Source organism: Zeus faber (assembly GCF_960531495.2).
Source record: "Zeus faber genome assembly, chromosome: 11".
NCBI classification, from domain to species: Eukaryota; Metazoa; Chordata; class Actinopteri; order Zeiformes; family Zeidae; genus Zeus; species Zeus faber.
The window spans coordinates 15,550,020-15,568,878 of record NC_137205.1 but is presented as its reverse complement, the minus strand read 5'-3'; the positions used below and the strand labels follow the sequence as shown (position 1 = coordinate 15,568,878).

The 18,859-nt window shown below is 43.5% G+C and overlaps 1 protein-coding gene across 1 annotated transcript in view; it reads left to right on the top strand.

The window, feature by feature from the left end:
- The first annotated feature begins 270 nt into the window (after positions 1-270).
- lasp1 (LIM and SH3 protein 1) overlaps positions 271-18,859 on the top strand; it is a 31,323-nt gene continuing 12,734 nt past the window's right edge. The window contains exons 1-3 of the mRNA XM_080010185.1: positions 271-551; positions 12,145-12,239; positions 18,346-18,430. Of these exons, the coding sequence (XP_079866311.1) occupies positions 483-551; positions 12,145-12,239; positions 18,346-18,430 (249 nt within the window). The 5' untranslated portion in view covers positions 271-482. The remainder of the gene's footprint in view (positions 552-12,144; positions 12,240-18,345; positions 18,431-18,859) is intronic.

The following is an 18,859-nucleotide window of genomic DNA, read 5'->3' as shown; positions in this document are numbered from 1 at the left end:
TTTACACTTTGTTAATTCCACCAAAGTAAACGAAAGGTATTTTTGAGACTCGCACTCTGCGTTTCTCTGCCACCCCCCCCCCCCCAAAAAAAGAAAACAAAATAAAAAATAAAAATAAAAATCAAGTGGGGGAAAATCGAGCGATTTTTCCGATTTTCAGAAAAACCGAACAAGTCACTCGCCAGGAACGAGTCTCAAAAAGCGGCTCAAACCTTCCGTCGGTAGCTGTTCCCGTTCACATCGGGAGCGCGCCGCGCCGCGAACGAGAGAGACGCCGGGGGCGCGCTTTCCGTGTCTGCGAGGTTAGCGGCCTGACAGCCAGCTGTGCGACTAGCGCCACAACAAGCCGTCGGATCGATACTTCCTACCGCTACACGCCCTTTTCCCACCCGTCTCCTTTACCCCACCCTCGACCGCCACCTCCCCGGGCATCGTTCGGTTCCGTGGTGACGCCAAGCTAAGCTAGCGGAGCCTCTTCAGACATGAATCCGCTGTGTGGCAGATGTAACCGGGTCGTGTACCCCACGGAGAAAGTCAACTGTCTGGACAAGGTAAGGAGCCGTTCCACTGGTTCATCTCAATAAAATAAAAAATAAATAAATGTTTAGGGTGGACGGCGTTGTTCCCGTTTGAGGAAAGCTTTGCGATACTTCACGCCGAAACGAACCAAGAAAATGGTTTGTGGTTGCTTCCTGAAAGCCCAATGTGCCTAATCTGGGCCTGTATTGACTGAAACCACTGGGGATCAATAAATTCGTTTATGCCATTTATTCACCGTCTTCCCCCCTTCGGGGACACTTCTTGATGCTAAATCACTGATCCTAATGTGATATTGGATTTAGATAGATACTGTATTCATCTCCGGAGGGAAATTATGGTGTTACAGCAGCTCACATAACAAAAAAAAAACAACAAAACAATAGCCAACGCTAATAAAGTATAATACATGTCAAAAACGGCAATTTAGAATAAACATAAAATCAATAAAAAAAAAAAAAGCAAATCTGCCAATATACAATAAACCTAAAAAAACCCCCCTGCAAATTAATAAAATAAAAAAGGCAAGATATACAATTAAAAAAATTAACGATCTGTACAAATGCAGTGTACCAGTGTGCGGAAAAGACATCGTTTTAATAATAATGTAATATAGACTGTATTTTAAAAGATGAGTTGTTTTAACGTCACATTGACTGGTGGTCAATGAGTTAATTCATGTCATTCATTCGCCAGCCCTTACCCCGCTGGGAGACGTCTTGGTGTTGAATCGCTGTGCTGTGGCGCTTATCGTTGTTGGGCTCTTCAGCGGTTCTTTTTGATGGGTTACTTAAAAATCTGTCCGAGTTACTGTTCAAACCAAGTGATCAGAGATGAGCCAGGGTGCCTCAGTCAAGGTTGTAAATCACATCAATATTATCCATATTGGCCCCTTTGAGTTTCCTTGATTCCCATAAGCATATTTTGGCCACTAGTAGATTTTCCTTGTTATTCAATAATTGTGAGGGTGATTACTACTGTACTAATGTTCAATGGAGAAGACAAATTCTAAAATACACTTTACTGTTCATTAAGCATTGCTTCTTCCTCCACATTTTGTGGGTGGGGCTTTCCATTTTGCTGTAACATGGATACAAGTGCTTCTATGATTGACACGAAGGAATGCTGGGGGGCAAGTTGATAATTTGTCTAATGGACGTCCATATGGCCTTAGAAATCAATCCCTGTCAAGAGATTCTTATCTAGTGCAGTGGACAGATGGAGAAGTTCAGTGCCCCCCACTTATTTAGTTTGTCAAAAGCAGCCTGGGCCACGTTGGCTGTTGTTGTCGTTATTAATTTTATTTACATGTGCTAAGTCGGCGTAGTGCCCGGACTACCGCTGCAGGGAATATTGCGGCCACCGTTGAATAACTTAACCTGGGCGCCTGCCCCTGTAATGGCCTTTTTTTTTTTGTGAGGAGTCTGAGCCACAGAAGCCTGTTTGTCTGTCAACCTGCATTCCACTAGAGTAGGGCAGGGCGCCGCGGAAGGAGGAGACAGCGCAGGACGTGTAAAGACAGGAAGTGAATGCTAGGTGTGACGCTTGCTCGAGAAGGCTTTGACTGCTCTCGCTGCTTCCCCTCTGTTGATGGAATTTTTTTTTTTTTTTTTTTTTTTTGCACCAATAAGGAGGTAGAGAGTTGCACATTTGTTGGATCAAAATACAGTTTCACGATCGGGAACATAAAAACAAAAAAAAAGGCAATCTTTAGCCTGAACAGAGGACAGCTGTTGAAGCCAGTTAAAAGGAAGTGAAATGGCATTTTTCAGTAGTGTACACATTATGCAAACCATACTTACAAAACCTGGGTAGTCATTGAGTTAATATTTGTTATGTGTGCCGCGTGAAGGGCAATTATAGTTGTATGTGTCACTATGAAATAGGAGCTCTCTGTGATGAGGCAAGGTATGTATTTGAGGAAAGCGTAGCTCCTGTTCTGATAGTTACGGCCTGTAGCTCATATCTCATCATTTCCTTTGCCAGGGACTGTAAAATGACTAACTCATCGTCATCACAGTCAGTGGGCTTGTGTCTCCCTACAGGCGAAGAGATCTTTAAAGAATTCCTACATTATTTCATGAGCTTTATGAATATTTAATTGTAACATACATACTGCTATAGGCTTGAGTGTCATCAGTTTCTACATGGGCAGTAAGACAGCCACTGTGTTTCGGAGGTGCGCTCTTGTTTAAGAGTTGCAATTTGTACAACTGTATTTGTTGGGAACGGGGTACATAGAGATGATTATGAGGAAAATTAATTAATTGATACAGCAATGGGTGGTTGTACCCAAGTCATTATATTGTAGAGAACTGCAGAGCATGTTATTGCATACACCAAATGTAGAATGAGGTTTTGTAGATTAGCCTCCTCACCCCGCTGCTAAATGAAAACCAACCTGTCCATTGGTAGACAATACAGAAATAATCATTCACATACCACTGCTGTAGAGGCTCGCCATGCCAACCAGTGATAAAAAAAAAAAGCAGATTCTCACCAGCACGAGGCCACTCGATATTGTATATTAATGCAGTGTCAACGGAATGTAGTAACAAATTGAGGTGAAGGATTTTTCAATGTAGATGGCTGACTCACTTATTAGAGTTGTCTGTAAAAGGCTGTAGAAAGAAAAAAATGTTTAATTATATGTGGGTACTTGGGTTTTATTTGACTGTTGAGTGGTTGTGCCACGTTGGGCCATACTGGAGGTGGCTTTTAAGGTCATGCACTTTGTGATGGATACAAAATGATGCACCTAACTTGCACTGAAAACTATAAATTTCATTGAGTTTTATGTTTCGCTTACAATCACAAATTATGTCTTTCACTTGATGTGTCGTTGACATTCGCCTTGACTTTTTTTTTTTTAATTTTTTTTTAGTTTTTATTTATCCATTGGTGCATGAACTTTGTCCTTTATGAGGGATCAACCATGACTAACCAAGCTTCTCAGAGCTTCTCAATGACTAGGCTCTCCTGTGTTTTTGCAATGCAGAGATCCAAAATGGTTCAAATGTGAGTGGTTTAGAGCAAAAAATTCAGGAAATTGTTTCTATACTTGTGGTGTTAGGATATTTACCTGTTTTTGGCATTGGTGTTGGGACATTCACCTATTCCACTGGGGCTCATGTGCCAATACCCACTTTATAACTATCCTAAGAGGCCTTTTGACTGTTGGATTTAAGCTGCTGATGCCTCACAGTAGATCCTCCTACATTATTGATAATCCATAAAATCCTATTTATATTCTGATCTGGTGATTAGTCTTTGTGTTTTGATATTGATCAAGGCTTTTCTCATTCTGATCAGATTCAGACTGTTTCTCTGACCACAGGATTTACAAAGGGTTGGCAGCTCGGCGGTTATATTTAGACAGATTATTCTGAGAGCTGACTCAATGTCCCAATCGCATGAATTAGGAGGGAATAGTTGAGCCACCGGCAGTCACCTTGTGACCACTCAGACTTGGAATCCATAACGCCATGAAATAACGCCTATTCACCCGCCCAAGACATTCCTCAATGAGGTACTTCTCTTTTCTGAATTTGGAGGAACTAGGACACTTTGAACAGCAGTCTCTCTTCCCAGTGCTACGCCTCTATTTGTATCAGCAAAAAGTAATTTTCCACCTCGTCTCTCTTCACGAGTCAACCGATAAAAGACAAAGACAGGGTTTTATCCATATGGGATCATGCAGTTGAAAAAGGTGATAAGACACAAGGGAGCTGTAGTTTTTTTTTTTTTTAACACTATTTGGTTTTAAAGATTTTGCCACCTTCCACCACTGTATAGCTATTCTCTGAGCTTAAAGGTGTTTTGTATGCCCTGGTGCTGGGCTAGTGTAGCCTAGCCTGTGCCATTGAATCACCTCTGCCTGATGACAAACATAAAAGAGTGGTCGAAAACAAATGGCTAGAGCTGTCACAATTATTTCATAACCGGCTGATCATAATAATTTCCGCTAATAGCAATTGTTAGATTCCACAATCATCTTTCTATCCGAAAGTCAAAGGAATTGTCAACTAGCATTACAAGTTTTGCAGTTAATAAATAATAACATGCAAATGTGGTACCTGAATTATTATGTTCCAGTAAGAAATAGCAATAAATGTTTCTTCTTCATGATGTGGAAGTGTGTTATTAGACTATTACAGCCTTAGACTATGATAGGTCTTAGGTCTCTGAAGGGCCTACTAACACACAAACTGTGAAAAAAGACAACTCAGTTGGTTTTTTTGTGAGCTGTCTGTTTCAGAAATCATGTACAAAAAGGAGCCGTTCATCTTTGCTGCGTTCCGACACGTCACCGCAGTAATATAAGTCACTTCAGTAGAATTAGAACCCACCCCCCTATTGGAGCGCGACCAGACCCGCTAGCATTGAAGAGCGGATCATGGGAAGTGCTCTGTTGGCTGCAGAGACCAGCACAAATCTTTTAAAAGAAAGAGGAATTAATACCAACTGTCCATGACACAACTGCAGACGAGGGGTGTGTGTGTGTGTGTGTGTGTGTGTGTGTGTGTGTGTGTGTGTGTGTGTGTGTGTGTGTGTGTGTGTGTGTGTGTGTGTGTGTGTGTGTGTGTGTGTGTGTGTGTGTGTGTGTGTGTGTGTGTCAACATTAGGTTGACTTTACTGCAATCCACTTCACGTTTCTCCAAACAAAACCGAAGATGTATTTATTTTATTCTATTTTCATACATTTCCATAATCGAACGACACAAAAATCCACAAGCCTCCGCCGTATCCTGATGCGCTCTAAGCTCCGTGCTGCTCCGGACACCGTGGTGAAAGTCGGAATTAACATTTAAATTAGGCCTTGTAGATCTAATATGTGTGAAGATTCAGCAACGGGATTGTTTATTTCTTGCTTGAAATTTGTTCAGAAATACATTTCAGTGGACTGATAAGGTGAAATCAGTGAAAGTTTCCAGAGAGATACAGCGGAATCCGAAGTAAAGCTCAAACCCCATTGGCTCACAGAACTAGGGGCCTCGGGAGGCTGGCTCCACCCACTGAAACAGCACGTTTTCCGACAGGGTGGATTGGACACATGTTAGAATGGCTCCAGTGGTATTTTCAGCAAAAAAAACCTTTCATTTTATGGATGCTGAAACACCACACCATCCCTCTAAAACAAAGCCGACAAAGCTTCCCCTTGCAACGATGGTGCTGTCCCTAAACTGCACTGTCTTTGGAGTTTACCGTGCATAGCAGAGCAAGCATTGTTTTTAATCTCCCTTTTGCAGTTTGTTTTTCAGTTTGTATTGGGTTTAGGTGCCAGCAATACTAGATACATCCATAATTTCTGCACATTCCCATTGAACTGGAAAAAGTGGCTGGTGACTTATGCAGCAGATAGTGGTGGGAAAAAAGTGTACTTCCTGCCCTTTGTAATGCACCCACTTGCATAGGAGGAACTTAGGGTGTGTGTGTGTGTGTGTGTGTGTGTGTGTGTGTGTGTGTGTGTGTGTGTGTGTGTGTGTGTGTGTGTGTGTGTGTGTGTGTGTGTGTGTGTGTGTGTGTGTGTGTGTGTGTGTGTGCGTCTGACAGAAAAAATATTGCGTATATTATAAAAAAAATTCTGTATATTAGAAAAGCCATTTGAAACTGTAATGACATTCTTCAATAACCAAATTGTATTTTAAATGCCGCTGCCCAGGTGTAGTTCACCATCTTTTGGGTACTATTTCCAGCGCCTGGCTGAGCGGGAGAGGATTCATTGCTGGGTTCTTACCTCTTCGCCTGCAGCTACCGAGTTTTTTTTTTTTTTTTAATCCACTGTTGTTAACATTAGTAACGGATGCTCGTTTTTTTTTTTTATCAAGCAACATTTGACTAGGAAGACATGGAATTTCAGTGCAAATTATTTGCATATTTAATTTAAATGTGCACATTAATAAAATAATGTTTAACAGACTAGTACCTCTTGTGCCGACTTGCAGGGGTAGTAACGTTGAATCGACTAGTCGACTAATCACTCGGTGAAGTTGTAATGGCCTCTCCCATCCTCCTGCTCAAGGTTAATTCAAGTTGTTCATCATTTTTTTTTATTCTGAGGAGGTTACGAGGCTGACTGAGCACGTTAGCTCTCAAATGGAACCCAGCGTCCCCGCTGATACACATACATCGAGAAACATAGTCTTCATTCTACGTAGCGCGCGCACACACACACACACACACTCTCACATCTCAGCAGTGTCCTGATTTTTCCCTCTGAATGCCAGATCCTGCCCTGGCACCCAGTAGACAGGTTTTCCCAGAGCTGGATGAAGCTTGACCACCCAATAGCCCCCCTTATTCTCCATCCCAACCTACTCTTCTCTCTGCTTGTCCCTCCCTTGTGCCATCTATCGTCTCGGGCCTTCTGTCCACCTGAGAGGTTTAGTAGATCAACAGCGCGGGGGGGCGGGTGGGGCACTGTCCTGCCGGAATGTGGGTTAGCAGGTTGGATCAGGGTTCAGGAATTGTTGGCTAAACATTGAGGTTGAGCAGGGCTGATATTTGTAATAAACCCATGGTCAATATTTACCCTGAGAAACAACAGGAGGATCAAAGTCTCACTTGCCCACGAGCCGATCGGCTTACCTCTTGACTCCATCCACTATTAGCATTCACAATTCTTCTCTATTGGCATTACGGTGTGTTGGATTATCCCAGGTTTACCAACATTCCAGATTAGAGAGGTGCTCAACCCAATTGGATAGGCAATACCATTAGCCAAGGGGAATTATGAGATTGGGCAGCTGTAGGCTGATGGACCAATGTATCTTCAATGTGGACACCACCACTTTAGCAAATCAACCCAGGTGAGAAAAAAAGATGGCTGAAGACTGCTTCACAGAGCAGGAAAGACATTATTGCAGCCATACTAGGGAGGTGACGATGCACATAATCATACCAAGCCATTCTGTACTATACTCTTGGTTTGGCACGCCTACAAAATCGAATCATCAAAAAAAACGACAGTATCTCCTTTATGTTAAGATCTGTTTGTAGAACTTCTCATATTTTCTTTTTACATTAGCAGCCTTCAATAGCTTGCACTCGCAAGGAGGTAATGAGATAAAGCTTAATTGTTACCCAGCCCTACGGTCAACAGTGCACCTGAGATTATTTGCGGAGGCTCTGCAAATCCCATCTTCAGCATGTGCAAAACAAACAAACATCTTCAGTTATTATACACAACTATCCAACTATTTTGGCACCTACACAGGAGTCGTTGTCATTGGTGCGATGAATGCAGACAAGAAGAGAGTTTGAAGCCCTCCTGGAGTCGGTATTCCTCTTTGAGAAAATTACAATAACATAATATAAACTTGATTTTATTATTGACATTTCTTAACAAAGTTACAAGATGCTTCACAAAGTACGTCAAATGCATCAAAGTACAATGCTACATAAAAGCAAATGAGTGGGACAAGTAGTAAATATGCGCAAGCAGATAAAAGGTAAAAGGTAGGGATGCGCCGATTGTGAAATTCTGGGCCAATACCGATTGTTTTCCTTGTTCCCCTGAACACAGCATCATTTACAGTTTTCCGAGTTCCCATGAATGTAGCACCGCTTCCTGTTTGGAGCGCTGCAGAGACTCCGCGTCTTCTAAAATCGATCGCGGGTGGCGTCATTCTCTCAAATGGATAAAAAAATAAAAGGCTAAAAAGGGGTCGACAAATATACTTTGGCGGCCATTAATATACCCCGGGCGGCCCCGTCCAAGTAAAGTCTATGTGTGGGAAACACTGGATAAATATCGGCTGCTGCCATCGGTGAATGTCATCTTATTGGCCGATGGCAGTCAACAAGGCGAATATCGGCCGATACCAACAGACGGCCAATAAATCGGTGCATGCTTTGGAAAAGAGTAAACCACAATGTGAAATAGTATGTGACTGAGCACATACTTAAGGGTTACATTTTGAAATTTGACTTTTTTTTTTTTTTTTTTTTTTGGACATAATATGAAGTGTAGAATGAGAGCTTCAACAATGTGGGAATCAGGCAAATATTTTGGAAGCTATAACTTATTAAAGATGAAGGTTTTAGAAAAGATTATTTCTAAGAAGTTCTGAGAAATCAGCCTTTAAAGTTTTAGAAGCATTTCCAGACTTTCCAGCCACAGAAAATTGGATAGTGCTGTACTGCTTCAATGAGTTAATGTTGAATGTGTTTCGCTGAAATAATGTTTGAATCATTAATTTATAAAAATATTGCAAAATGCATAATTCAAGTTAATACTTTAATTTTAAGTTCAGGAAAAAGAAAAAAAAATGTCATTCTACGTTCATGCTCACTATAGTAGCATGACCCCTCTATTATCCTGTAAGTCCTAAACATTCCCATTTTACGCTCTCATTCCCTTTATTGTTTTATCACAATGATAGCGCTAAGAAAGTGGCACTTTTCAGATTGCGCGCATGAAAACCTGCCAACCTGAGATGTCAATTCCCAGAATGCAGTTGGTTAGGTCCTCCCAGCCACTTGAGTTCTGGGAGTTGCTGCTCCCTGGGAGCGGCGATATTCTGCGATTTTGGCGATATAATGGAGTGTCTGCCACTCTGTTCTCGTAGTCCATAACAACACGGAGTTGACGTTTTCATGGAGAAGAGAAATCTCTTGCTTCTGGTTGTTATTTCTTTAAAACATTGCTCATGGAAGTGACATTTGTTTCACGTATCAGGATGATCATGATCTGAATGTTTGCATTAAAGGGAACCGTAAGAGCTCTATGTGTTCAACAACCTGTTGGCGAGTAACTCAACTAATACTGATGGAGCGCATAGCCTCAACTTTTTTCATGTTTTATATAATATTTTAAAATCAAACGTAGTTTGAAAATTCGTTGAGGGATAGAAAATAACTTGAGGAACATAAATCTGCTATAATCTAATTTTGGACTAAAAAAATGTTAAATGCGCCGGGCGTGTCATATACATGCTTCCTGGTAAAAACATTTTAAGAAGAGATTTAAAAGCGCTCACTGACCTGGCCAGCCTCATTTCCTCAGGAAGGCTGCTCCAGAGCCCTGTGGCCCTGGTAGCAAAGGCCCTGTCACCATTAGTTTTAAGCTTGAACATTGGTGGTTTCCCAGTGAATTACCCTAAATTACCCTAACAAAGCGGGGTGGATTGGACCAGGGCCACATGTCAGAATTTTTCCATTTCAATTGCGGTTGTCAATGCAAGCACCTCATCAAGGCTTATTGGCCCCTGTTTATATTTTTTTCAAAATAAATAGATGGATCGGTATTTAATTGCGGTTCCTTGTTCTAGGATTGAAGCAGTGTTGAGTAAAGCCCAGTGTCCAGTACGGGCCACCAGCTTTGTCTGTGCTAGCAAACTACTGCTGTCTGCAGCTTACATGTGCACCCACATCTGCTGCTCATGCACGCACACACACACACACACACACACACACACACACACACACACACACACACATACACTTTCCTGTTCTCCATGCATACCATCTTGGGTGGTCCGGAACATCCAGAGAGGACAGGTCAGATTATTGTTCTTTCCAGCCCTTACAATGTATTGTTGAAAGTTGAATGAGTGGTGGTTTGCCGGTCCTGAATCCTCTCCACTATCAGCGCAAACACATTATATCAGCCCATATCACTGCACACTGGGGAAATGGTGGATTTGGCCATCAGCGCTGCCCTCCTTTCGCCCCAGTAGGACAGCATAGAATTGAACATGCACGGGCTTGCAGTTTATGTGAGGGATGGAAGGAAAGTGTCGTCGTGCTGCGATGCGTTCGCGTTGTTACTTTTCTCTTGCTGCCGTTTGTCTTCGCCGGACTGTTTGGCTTGACGATGGGTGTTTGGTATGTAGGCAGTTGGTTTAGAAAGTGATAAAGAGTGGGAGAAAGAATGAGAGGGATGGCAGAAAGCCCCAAGGCCATGTTAATAAGGACTTCGTTTTTCTTTTCCCTTCCTCCCCCTCTTTCTCGCTCTGTGTTTGTCTCTGCACTCCTCCCTCCATTCCCTTGGTGATAGGAGCATCCAGATCATTGCCTTTCTCTCTGTCTCTCTCTCTCTCTCTCTCTCTCTCTCTCAACCGTCCCATGCTCCCTCACTTCCTCTCTCTCTCTCTCTGTCTGTCTCTCGCTCTCCCCCCCCCCCGCTTCCTTTCATGTGTCGCCCCTCCCTCCAGTTCTTTGCAAGCCCTGCTTCCTCCCTCAGTCCCTCTCAACCCGCAGGCCACAGATCAGTCCAGTGCCAAAAGGGAGAGAAGGGGGGTGGGAGGCTCTTTATTGGGGACATTGAGACATATGCCGTCCCGCAGCAATCAACCGATAGACGGAGAGACGGTCTCCTCCATGGAAACAGTCTCAACCATTGAAAACTTGACTGTTGTTTTGCAAGCAGTTGCAATGGCTGAGACCCCGAGGTTGAGAAATCTGAGCACTGAATGAGCACATCTGTGCAAATAGAACGGCTGCAGATATTCCTCTATAGTCTAATTCAAATTGTATGCTTTATTATTTTTAATATTAAAATGTATTCAACATTTTAATGCTCAAATTTAGTACGGGGGGGGGGTGCATGGTTCCGCAGCTCCAATCAGAGCAATCTTTTCTCCAAACAAAGCTAATTAAAATTCTAGATGTGTGTAATTTACTCCATTTCCTGCTGCTGCGGAGCAGATCGCAGATCGCGCCTGAAGAAATCCCGCCCGTGGCAAGTGGGCCGGCACGGTCCGCTAGACGGTGGTTGGGAACCTCTGCACTAAAGGACATTCCATCGGTGATGGTCGGGTTTATTTCCCACTTTCATCGCCACATCTGTGCTATTACTGGACATTCTGATCAAAGGCGCCCTTGTACATACAGTGAAACGCCGGGGGAGAGGGAAACGCGCCGGTGCGCTCATTTGTCTCCGCCGACGCAGACTTCGCACACCGTCACCGGGAATATTTCTCCAATGTGCGTTCACTGTGCAACAAACTGGATGAACTTATATTGAACTTTATTGCTCATCACATGTGAATTGATTCACTAATGGTAGCCAAAACATTTATATAGAATTGTTTACTAATTAAAAAAATACACAATCGAATGGCAAGTTCAGCATTCCAATAGTGATTTGTTAATTTTTAACATATTTTTTAATATTCAAATTCTATTCCATTTTCGTTCTCCCAGCCGTAGCAAAGAGGTGTGAAAAACAAGCCCCACTAATAAGAATGACGCACTGAATTTATTGTGTTGCCTCAGTCCATCCCTCGTACACGGGTGCCGCTGACCTTCTTTTGAGTAATTGCATTTTAAACAATGGTAATAAACAGGGTTTTTGAGAGGAAAAGGTTGGAGTGTGCCACCCCATAACCCCTCAGTTCTGAGACACAAAAACGTCCTTCTCTTCACGATTCTTCATCAAGCCTCCCCAACCCAGAGTCACAAGAGCCAGTGTTTTTGTCTACGCCTGACTGTAGTCGAACCTCCGGGATGTTGATGAGGCTTCTGGCCTCACACATTCATCTGGCCATCTTTTCCTAGTTTGCGTGCTCATGGTGGAAACTCCCTCTGTGCTCTGTGGAACAAATGTCTTTTAATCTCCCAATCTTTAACCGTTTTCTTTTTGTCTCTTTCCTTTCTTGACAGTACTGGCATAAAGGATGCTTCAGCTGTGAGATCTGCAAAATGACTCTAAACATGAAGAATTACAAAGGCTTTGAAAAAAGACCATACTGCAATGCGTAAGTTGTCCCCTTGGCGTCCTTTTTCCACATGTGGTAATTTATGGTCAATATGCACATCATAGTCATGTGGGTCAACACACATGTAAAAGGTGAATCACACAAGTTCCTTTTTCCAGTGTGTCTATAGGTGTGTGTGTGTGTGTCTCTTTGTGAACATATATCTGAGTTTCTGAATCTTTACATGTGTGCCTGTGTTATTGTTTGGTGTGTTTTCATGCATCTTCAACCCCAGCTGATGCTTTCCTGGGAACATTATTTTATTTTGTGTGTGGGTATCCCCATTAAAGGGCCTGTCTTTTTCTCGTGTGTGTGTGTGTGTGTGTGTGTGTGTGTGTGTGTGTGTGTGTGTGTGTGTGTGTGTGTGTGTGTGTGTGTGTGTGTGTGTGGGTGTGGACGCGTGTGTGGGCGCGTGTGTGTGTGTGTGGGCGCGTGTGCGTGTTCCGGCTAAAGATGCACCAATCGGCCAGTGACCGGAATCAGCCACTTTTCAACTTGAATGGCCATGACTGGTGACCGGCCAATCATCGTCAGATATTTTCAGATTCTGTGCTGGTCAAATTTACGCCTGATAACAGCGCTCATGTACTCGTACTCGTAAAATGCTCCGATACTCAAACCTGATACCAACGTAATAACGGTGTTGCGTATTTGACGCTCAAAATAGAGAGCTAAAGAAAGAAAATGTCGGGTGTTTGGAGGTACTTCAAGGGTAAACGAAGAAGATTAGATAAATTATTTATCTATAATATTCCAACATTGTGCAGACTGTGTATCTATCGCTGTCACTACAGCGGAGCGTCTGCTCTGGTTGTTCCTAGTGCACGAGCTCCGCTTGTGATAAAAGGTTTGGCTGTTTTTTAAGACTCAGTTCTTGACGAGTCACTCAGTAAAACAAGTCGTTCCATTTGCTTCCGTTTGTTTAAGGCACGCTGAGCGAAGGAGAACTCCCAGTGAACGAGAGTGAGAAGAGTCAGCCATTTATTGTTAAACATTCTTTTGCAATGATTGCAATTTTTTTTGGAATGGCAAATACCATATAAATATAATAGAAATGTATATTTGCACTTAAAAGTGAAAGAGACTTTAATTTGAAGTTTGAACTGGACATTTCCATGTAAGTTATATGTTGTGTCCTACTTAAACTCAGTGAGAGTTAGGTTGCATTATACTGAAACTTAGTGACCGTTCCATGTTGTTTTTTACTAGAACTCAGTGACCGTTTCATGTTCCATTATTATTCCATAGAGAATAATGAATAATAATAAACACACAAAATGAGCAATTTCACTATTGTGGTAACAGAAAATTACAGTGTAGTCCATTTTAAACATTAAACATTTTAAGAAAATCAGAATGGGCCAGAATCGACAGGTCAGACTTTTTAAAAGTGGGGAATCGGAATCAGTCAAGAAAATTGTGATCGTGGCATCAGCGCCGCCCTCGGATCTTCTCTAGCTCTGGCTCTACCAGTGTGGTGTGGGAAAGGGCATGCTCCCCCCACCCCCCGATTCTCCCCCCTTATCCCCTCCCTCCACCCGGGATGAGGGGAGTGGGTCAACAAAGGAAATTCCCCAAATTCCTCTGCAGTGACACAGTTGCACGCATGTCCACTCACGCCTCCACACACACACAAACTCCCACACAGTGAAGCCTGCGGTGGACTCCAAGGAATCTCGTGTGTGTGTGTGTGTGTGTGTGTGTGTGTGTGTGTGTGTGTGTGTGTGTGTGTGTGTGTGTGTGTGTGTGTGTGTGTGTGTGTGTGTGTGTGTGTGTGTGTGTCTTTAATTTGTCTCCAATCAGTCTTTGTCGTTCGTTTGTGAATGCTCCTGGTCAGACACTCATTAACCGTGTGTGTGTGTGTGTGTGTGTGAGACTAAATTAAAATCCATCTCACTCCCATCTTGGAATTTCATCTTCTGTTGTTTTCATTCATTCAAATCCAATTCATGCAATCTGGAGTTCTGCATTTAACCAAAACATTTTTGGTCAAATGATAACCAAGTTCCACAATCACTATGTAGGAAAACACAACAAATTCTCAAGGTTCTTATGATTTGGATTAATCATTAATTTATGTTCCGGTATTTATTTTATGACTAGTGCAGTGACTGGCTCGCTGTTTCCCACGGGAAGCTCCGCCCCCACTGGCTCGCTGTTTATTGAAAGTTTATTTGTATTACACGTGTCACTTGTCCAAATTGCACCAAATTAAAAACTGCCTGTCCTTGGGTCCCCAGCAATACACCCGTCAAGTGTGAAGTAGATTGGACATACATACCTACATACATACAGAGATTCCCTCCTTTATAGTTAGATTGGATAGTTAGACAAGTTCTAATTATGTGTATTTCTAAGATGTCCATATGTCTCCTACCTTTTGGTCTTCCTTATCTAGATCAAGGCTTTTTGCCCACCGGAGGTTTCCTCTATCCAGGACCTCAGTTTCCAGCCTTTATTTGCAAAATGGCACAGTTCCTCCACCTTTCCTACTTCACATGTCTCCTGCCATATTGAAATACACCACTAACGTGGCCCCTACAGCCCTTCTTTATTGAGCTTGTTTGTTTGAAACAGGCCTTGTTATAGTATCATCATGCCACAAGGAAGGAATGCGGGCCACGCTCTCTGTTATTATTTTGTGGTGGCCAGCTGCTTTATCATTAAGTCTCTAGATCTGTCCCAGCAAATGATATAGTGCTCGCCCCTGCCCCGAGAATACTCACTTTCTGATACAACAGTGGGGCCACGGGGGAGTCGTGGGAGATTTGGGAGGGAAGATGAGAAGATTAGAAAAGGTTCCTCTGGAGACTGTGGGAGCCAGTAGCAAGATACTATTTTAGTGACTGTTTGGAAGCTTGACATCATTCATTAAAGGTAATATGGGCATTTTTGTTAAAGCAACATCAAAAGTAACTCGATCTAGCATCATTACTCACAGTCCTTTGCCGCATTCGCTCCATGTGACTATGTTAGTCCTGGGGAGTTCACTCCTTGCGACATGCTGTTGAATGAATAACCAAGCTGATTAGAGCGTTGTTTGCAAGGCGGAATTACAAGGCGGGCACCATCCTAGCTTTGCTGCTCTGTGTTGGGCCTGGCAGGGGCTTACGCTCTCGCTGCGAGCTGATGGGGAGAAACACCACAGAGTGAAATATCTCAGATGAGATTCAATATATTATCTTGAGTGTATAATGGATTCTGCCAGATTTCCTCAGTGCATGCTGGCCCGATGGTAATCTATCACAGCTCATTTTAAACCTGCCGTCCCTTTCTGTGTGCTCACGTTTTCAATCCAGCGCTGTGGCTCTTCTACGGTGATGGGTGCTATTGTGATGGAGATCCCTTCCCTCCCGTCTCTCTCAAGATTTTCGAAAATTAGCTACTGCTCGTAGCGAATGATCCTGGGTAATGGGTGTTGTAATGTTTGAATGTACATGAAATGGTTCCTGAGCGATTCATTGGAACCTTCCTAGGGTGGAGTTGTCCAGAATCCTCTCCTGCTCCAATTGTGAATACAGGACGTCCCTCCTCCACAGTAGGGTGTTTGTGTGTGGGATGCATAGATGTGTGTTTTTGTTATGATGCGTGCGTGCCCCGTCCAGCTTCCACCCTACAGCCTTCTTTAACATGTTAATGGCCTTTCGGCCTTACAATGTCGACAGGCCGGCTTTTCTGTGCATGTCACTCTTCCCTGTGTGCAAATGATTAACTTGTTATGAGGTCTGACAGAGCAGTCCTCTGCTGCTGCACCTACTCCCACTACATTTCACTGTCACGTCACAGTTTCTATCTATAAGACTAATAGACCCCCTTTCTGTCTGCCCAAGACTAGTCATCTTCTTCAACCGCAGCAATCTGATCTCCTTTTAAAATAAAACAACAAACAAAACAAAAATGATAGCAACCGTTATGAGCAAAGGCACCACTGCAATTCAGTCACACCCAAAGCTATAAATAAGAAGCTCCTATTGGTTGCCCAACGTCCATTACCAGATCTCTCAGAAGCGAGACTGACTGCCTAGGTTGCTTCACTCAGGGAACTTTAGATCAAGGTCCCCCAGGCGAGCCATGCCGGATTTGCTCACAACAGGCTACTACTCCTTGACTTGATCAGATAGCGTTCTGTTCACGAAAAGAGCGGCAGTGGTCATACGAACCGAACATGAGCGAGCGCAGACCTGCTCGTACTTGTAAGGGTTTGACGGGAGAGCATGCAGGGATCCATCATTTGAGTTCAGTTAAAAACCACAGCACTTTCAAAAAGAAATAGTCTCTAGCTCTCAGCTACAGCCCTTATTTAGGTCCAATTAGGCTCATATGCTCCCCCCACTGTTTTTGTGGGCTTTCTTTTAAAGCCGCTGTTAATTTGTTTATTTAGATGGTTTTATTTAAGCTGATTTAACCGCAGTCCTTTTGAAAATGGGTAATTGATCATTTGTTATCATCCCACGAGCCAGTGAGAACTGCGATGTGTTAACTGCGTTTTTGGGATAATAGTAAACATCTTGTCTAAATGGGTGGATATATATATATATATATATATATATAAGTACCCATATTTCCTCAAATAGTGAATGGGGCTTTTATTTACCTCAACTTCCCTCTGGGTGCAGAGCTCCTCAAAATAAATGCATCTAAAAAAAATTAACTGGCATTATTTCTTTGTTCTGAGACACGGGACGCACGCAACCCACTGTCCTGATCCAAGGCAGAACACCCCTTGGTTTCTAATGTTCGTATCATACAAGTAAAACTAACAAACAGATCTAAAATAAAAACACAGTAAAACCATCAGAGGAACCACATGCGCAGTGCACTCAGAGGTAAAAAAAAAACACACACTGACTCAGATTCAGACTTGTTTACCGGTTTTTACTTGAGTACCGGTTTATATTTGAGGAGATACGGTATCTAAAAAACATGCTTCAAATGTTTCAACTCCGGAGAAAAAAAACAAGCTTGTCGACCTGGGAAAAGGAGGAGGTTGAAAGACCCGGAAAGGGAGGTTGAAGTCCGTCTCCTGCCATGACACAACGGCATTTGGACCAGTCGCGCCAAGGGGAGCTCTCAGAACGAGAGAACAACCAAAGACAAAGTTCGCCCAGAGAACACCGCAAGAACCACCATCACCGCCTCACTTTGTTCCGATCTTGTTCTGGACGCCTCTTTTTGGTCCAAAGCGCCGACTTCTTTCAAAGCGTACCTCCACCTTAAGGCGCTTGGCGGAAGTCTCATTGAACGCAGCTCGCGGTATCTTTGTGGAGGTTGTTGTGTTCACGGATTTGTATCAGTCAGGACTATGGTGGGCGGCAGGAGGCCGGTCGGTATTGCCTCTGTTCAGAAAATTCCCCCAAATCCGTGCAGAGTAGGCCATTCACACTGGCGCTTGGTCTCTCCGAGCCTTTCGCTCCGTCTGCTGCTCGCTATTCCTTTCCTTATTGGCCCCCCATAGGAGTGTGAGTGTGAGTGTGTGCGCGTGTTCCAGCTAGAGATGCACCAATCGGCCAGTGACCGGAATCAGCCAGTTTTCAACTTGAACGCCCATGACCGGTGACCGGCCGATCATTTTCAGATATTTTCCGATTCTGTGCTGGTCAAATTTACACGCCCGATTCAGTGCTCATGTACTCGTAAAAATGCTCCGATACACAAACCCGATACCAACGTAATGTAAGGTAGTTGCGTAAATAGAGCGCTAAAGAAAGAAAATGTCGCGTGTTTGGAGGTACTTTAAGGTAAACGAAGAATATTGGATAAAATATTTACTCTCCGACCTTGACTCTTTTGTGCCCACACACCTCTGCCTGTGCTTTCTCTCCCTGACACTTAAGGCCAGTTTTTGTTTTTACTGACACAGAGCATTGTGTGTTCTGCTGAGAAGCCCTTTGTGCAGGGCAACCGCTTGATCAACCTTTGGTCCTCGATTAACAAACGACCGCACACTGAATTGCACTGTTGCTGTTTTTTTTTTCCCCCCGTACCAACTAGGGTTGTGATGATGGAAACTGCTTGCCTGGATGATGATGTTGTTGTTGTGTGCTTTAAAGTTGTGCATTTACTGTGTGGCAATGTTCCTTGATGTTCATTTGGGTGTATTCCACAGACACTACCCAAAATCACACTTCACCTGTGTGGCCGACACTCCGGAGAACATCCGTCTAAAACATCAGAGCAGGATGCAGAGTCAGGTAAGTCTCACATACTGGAAATACATCCCAACAAACAACCCCTGATGTATGAAGCCCTGTGGTTTCGGAGCTAAAGCTGGATGGACGTGGTCTAGACTGCACAATCCCGACGGCTGAACCCTACCGTCAGTTCGTGGCACGGTGTTTGTTTTTGTTTTCCCGTCGTGTTTCTGAATGTATCCATTTTGCGGCTAGGCCGGGGGGTGGGGGTGGCTGCTCCGCTGCTGCTGCTGCTGCTGCTGCTGCTGCTGCTGCTGCCAGCGAAACCCCCCCCATTCTCTGCTCCTCTGTTCTCCAAACAGTACCTCTTTCCAGCTCTCTCTGTCCTCAAGCTACGGCCTCACCGCAGAGCATAGTGCTGCAGCTGTTCCTGCAGAACCCAGAATCACAGAGAGACCCAAATACATTCTGGACACCGTACACATCAGA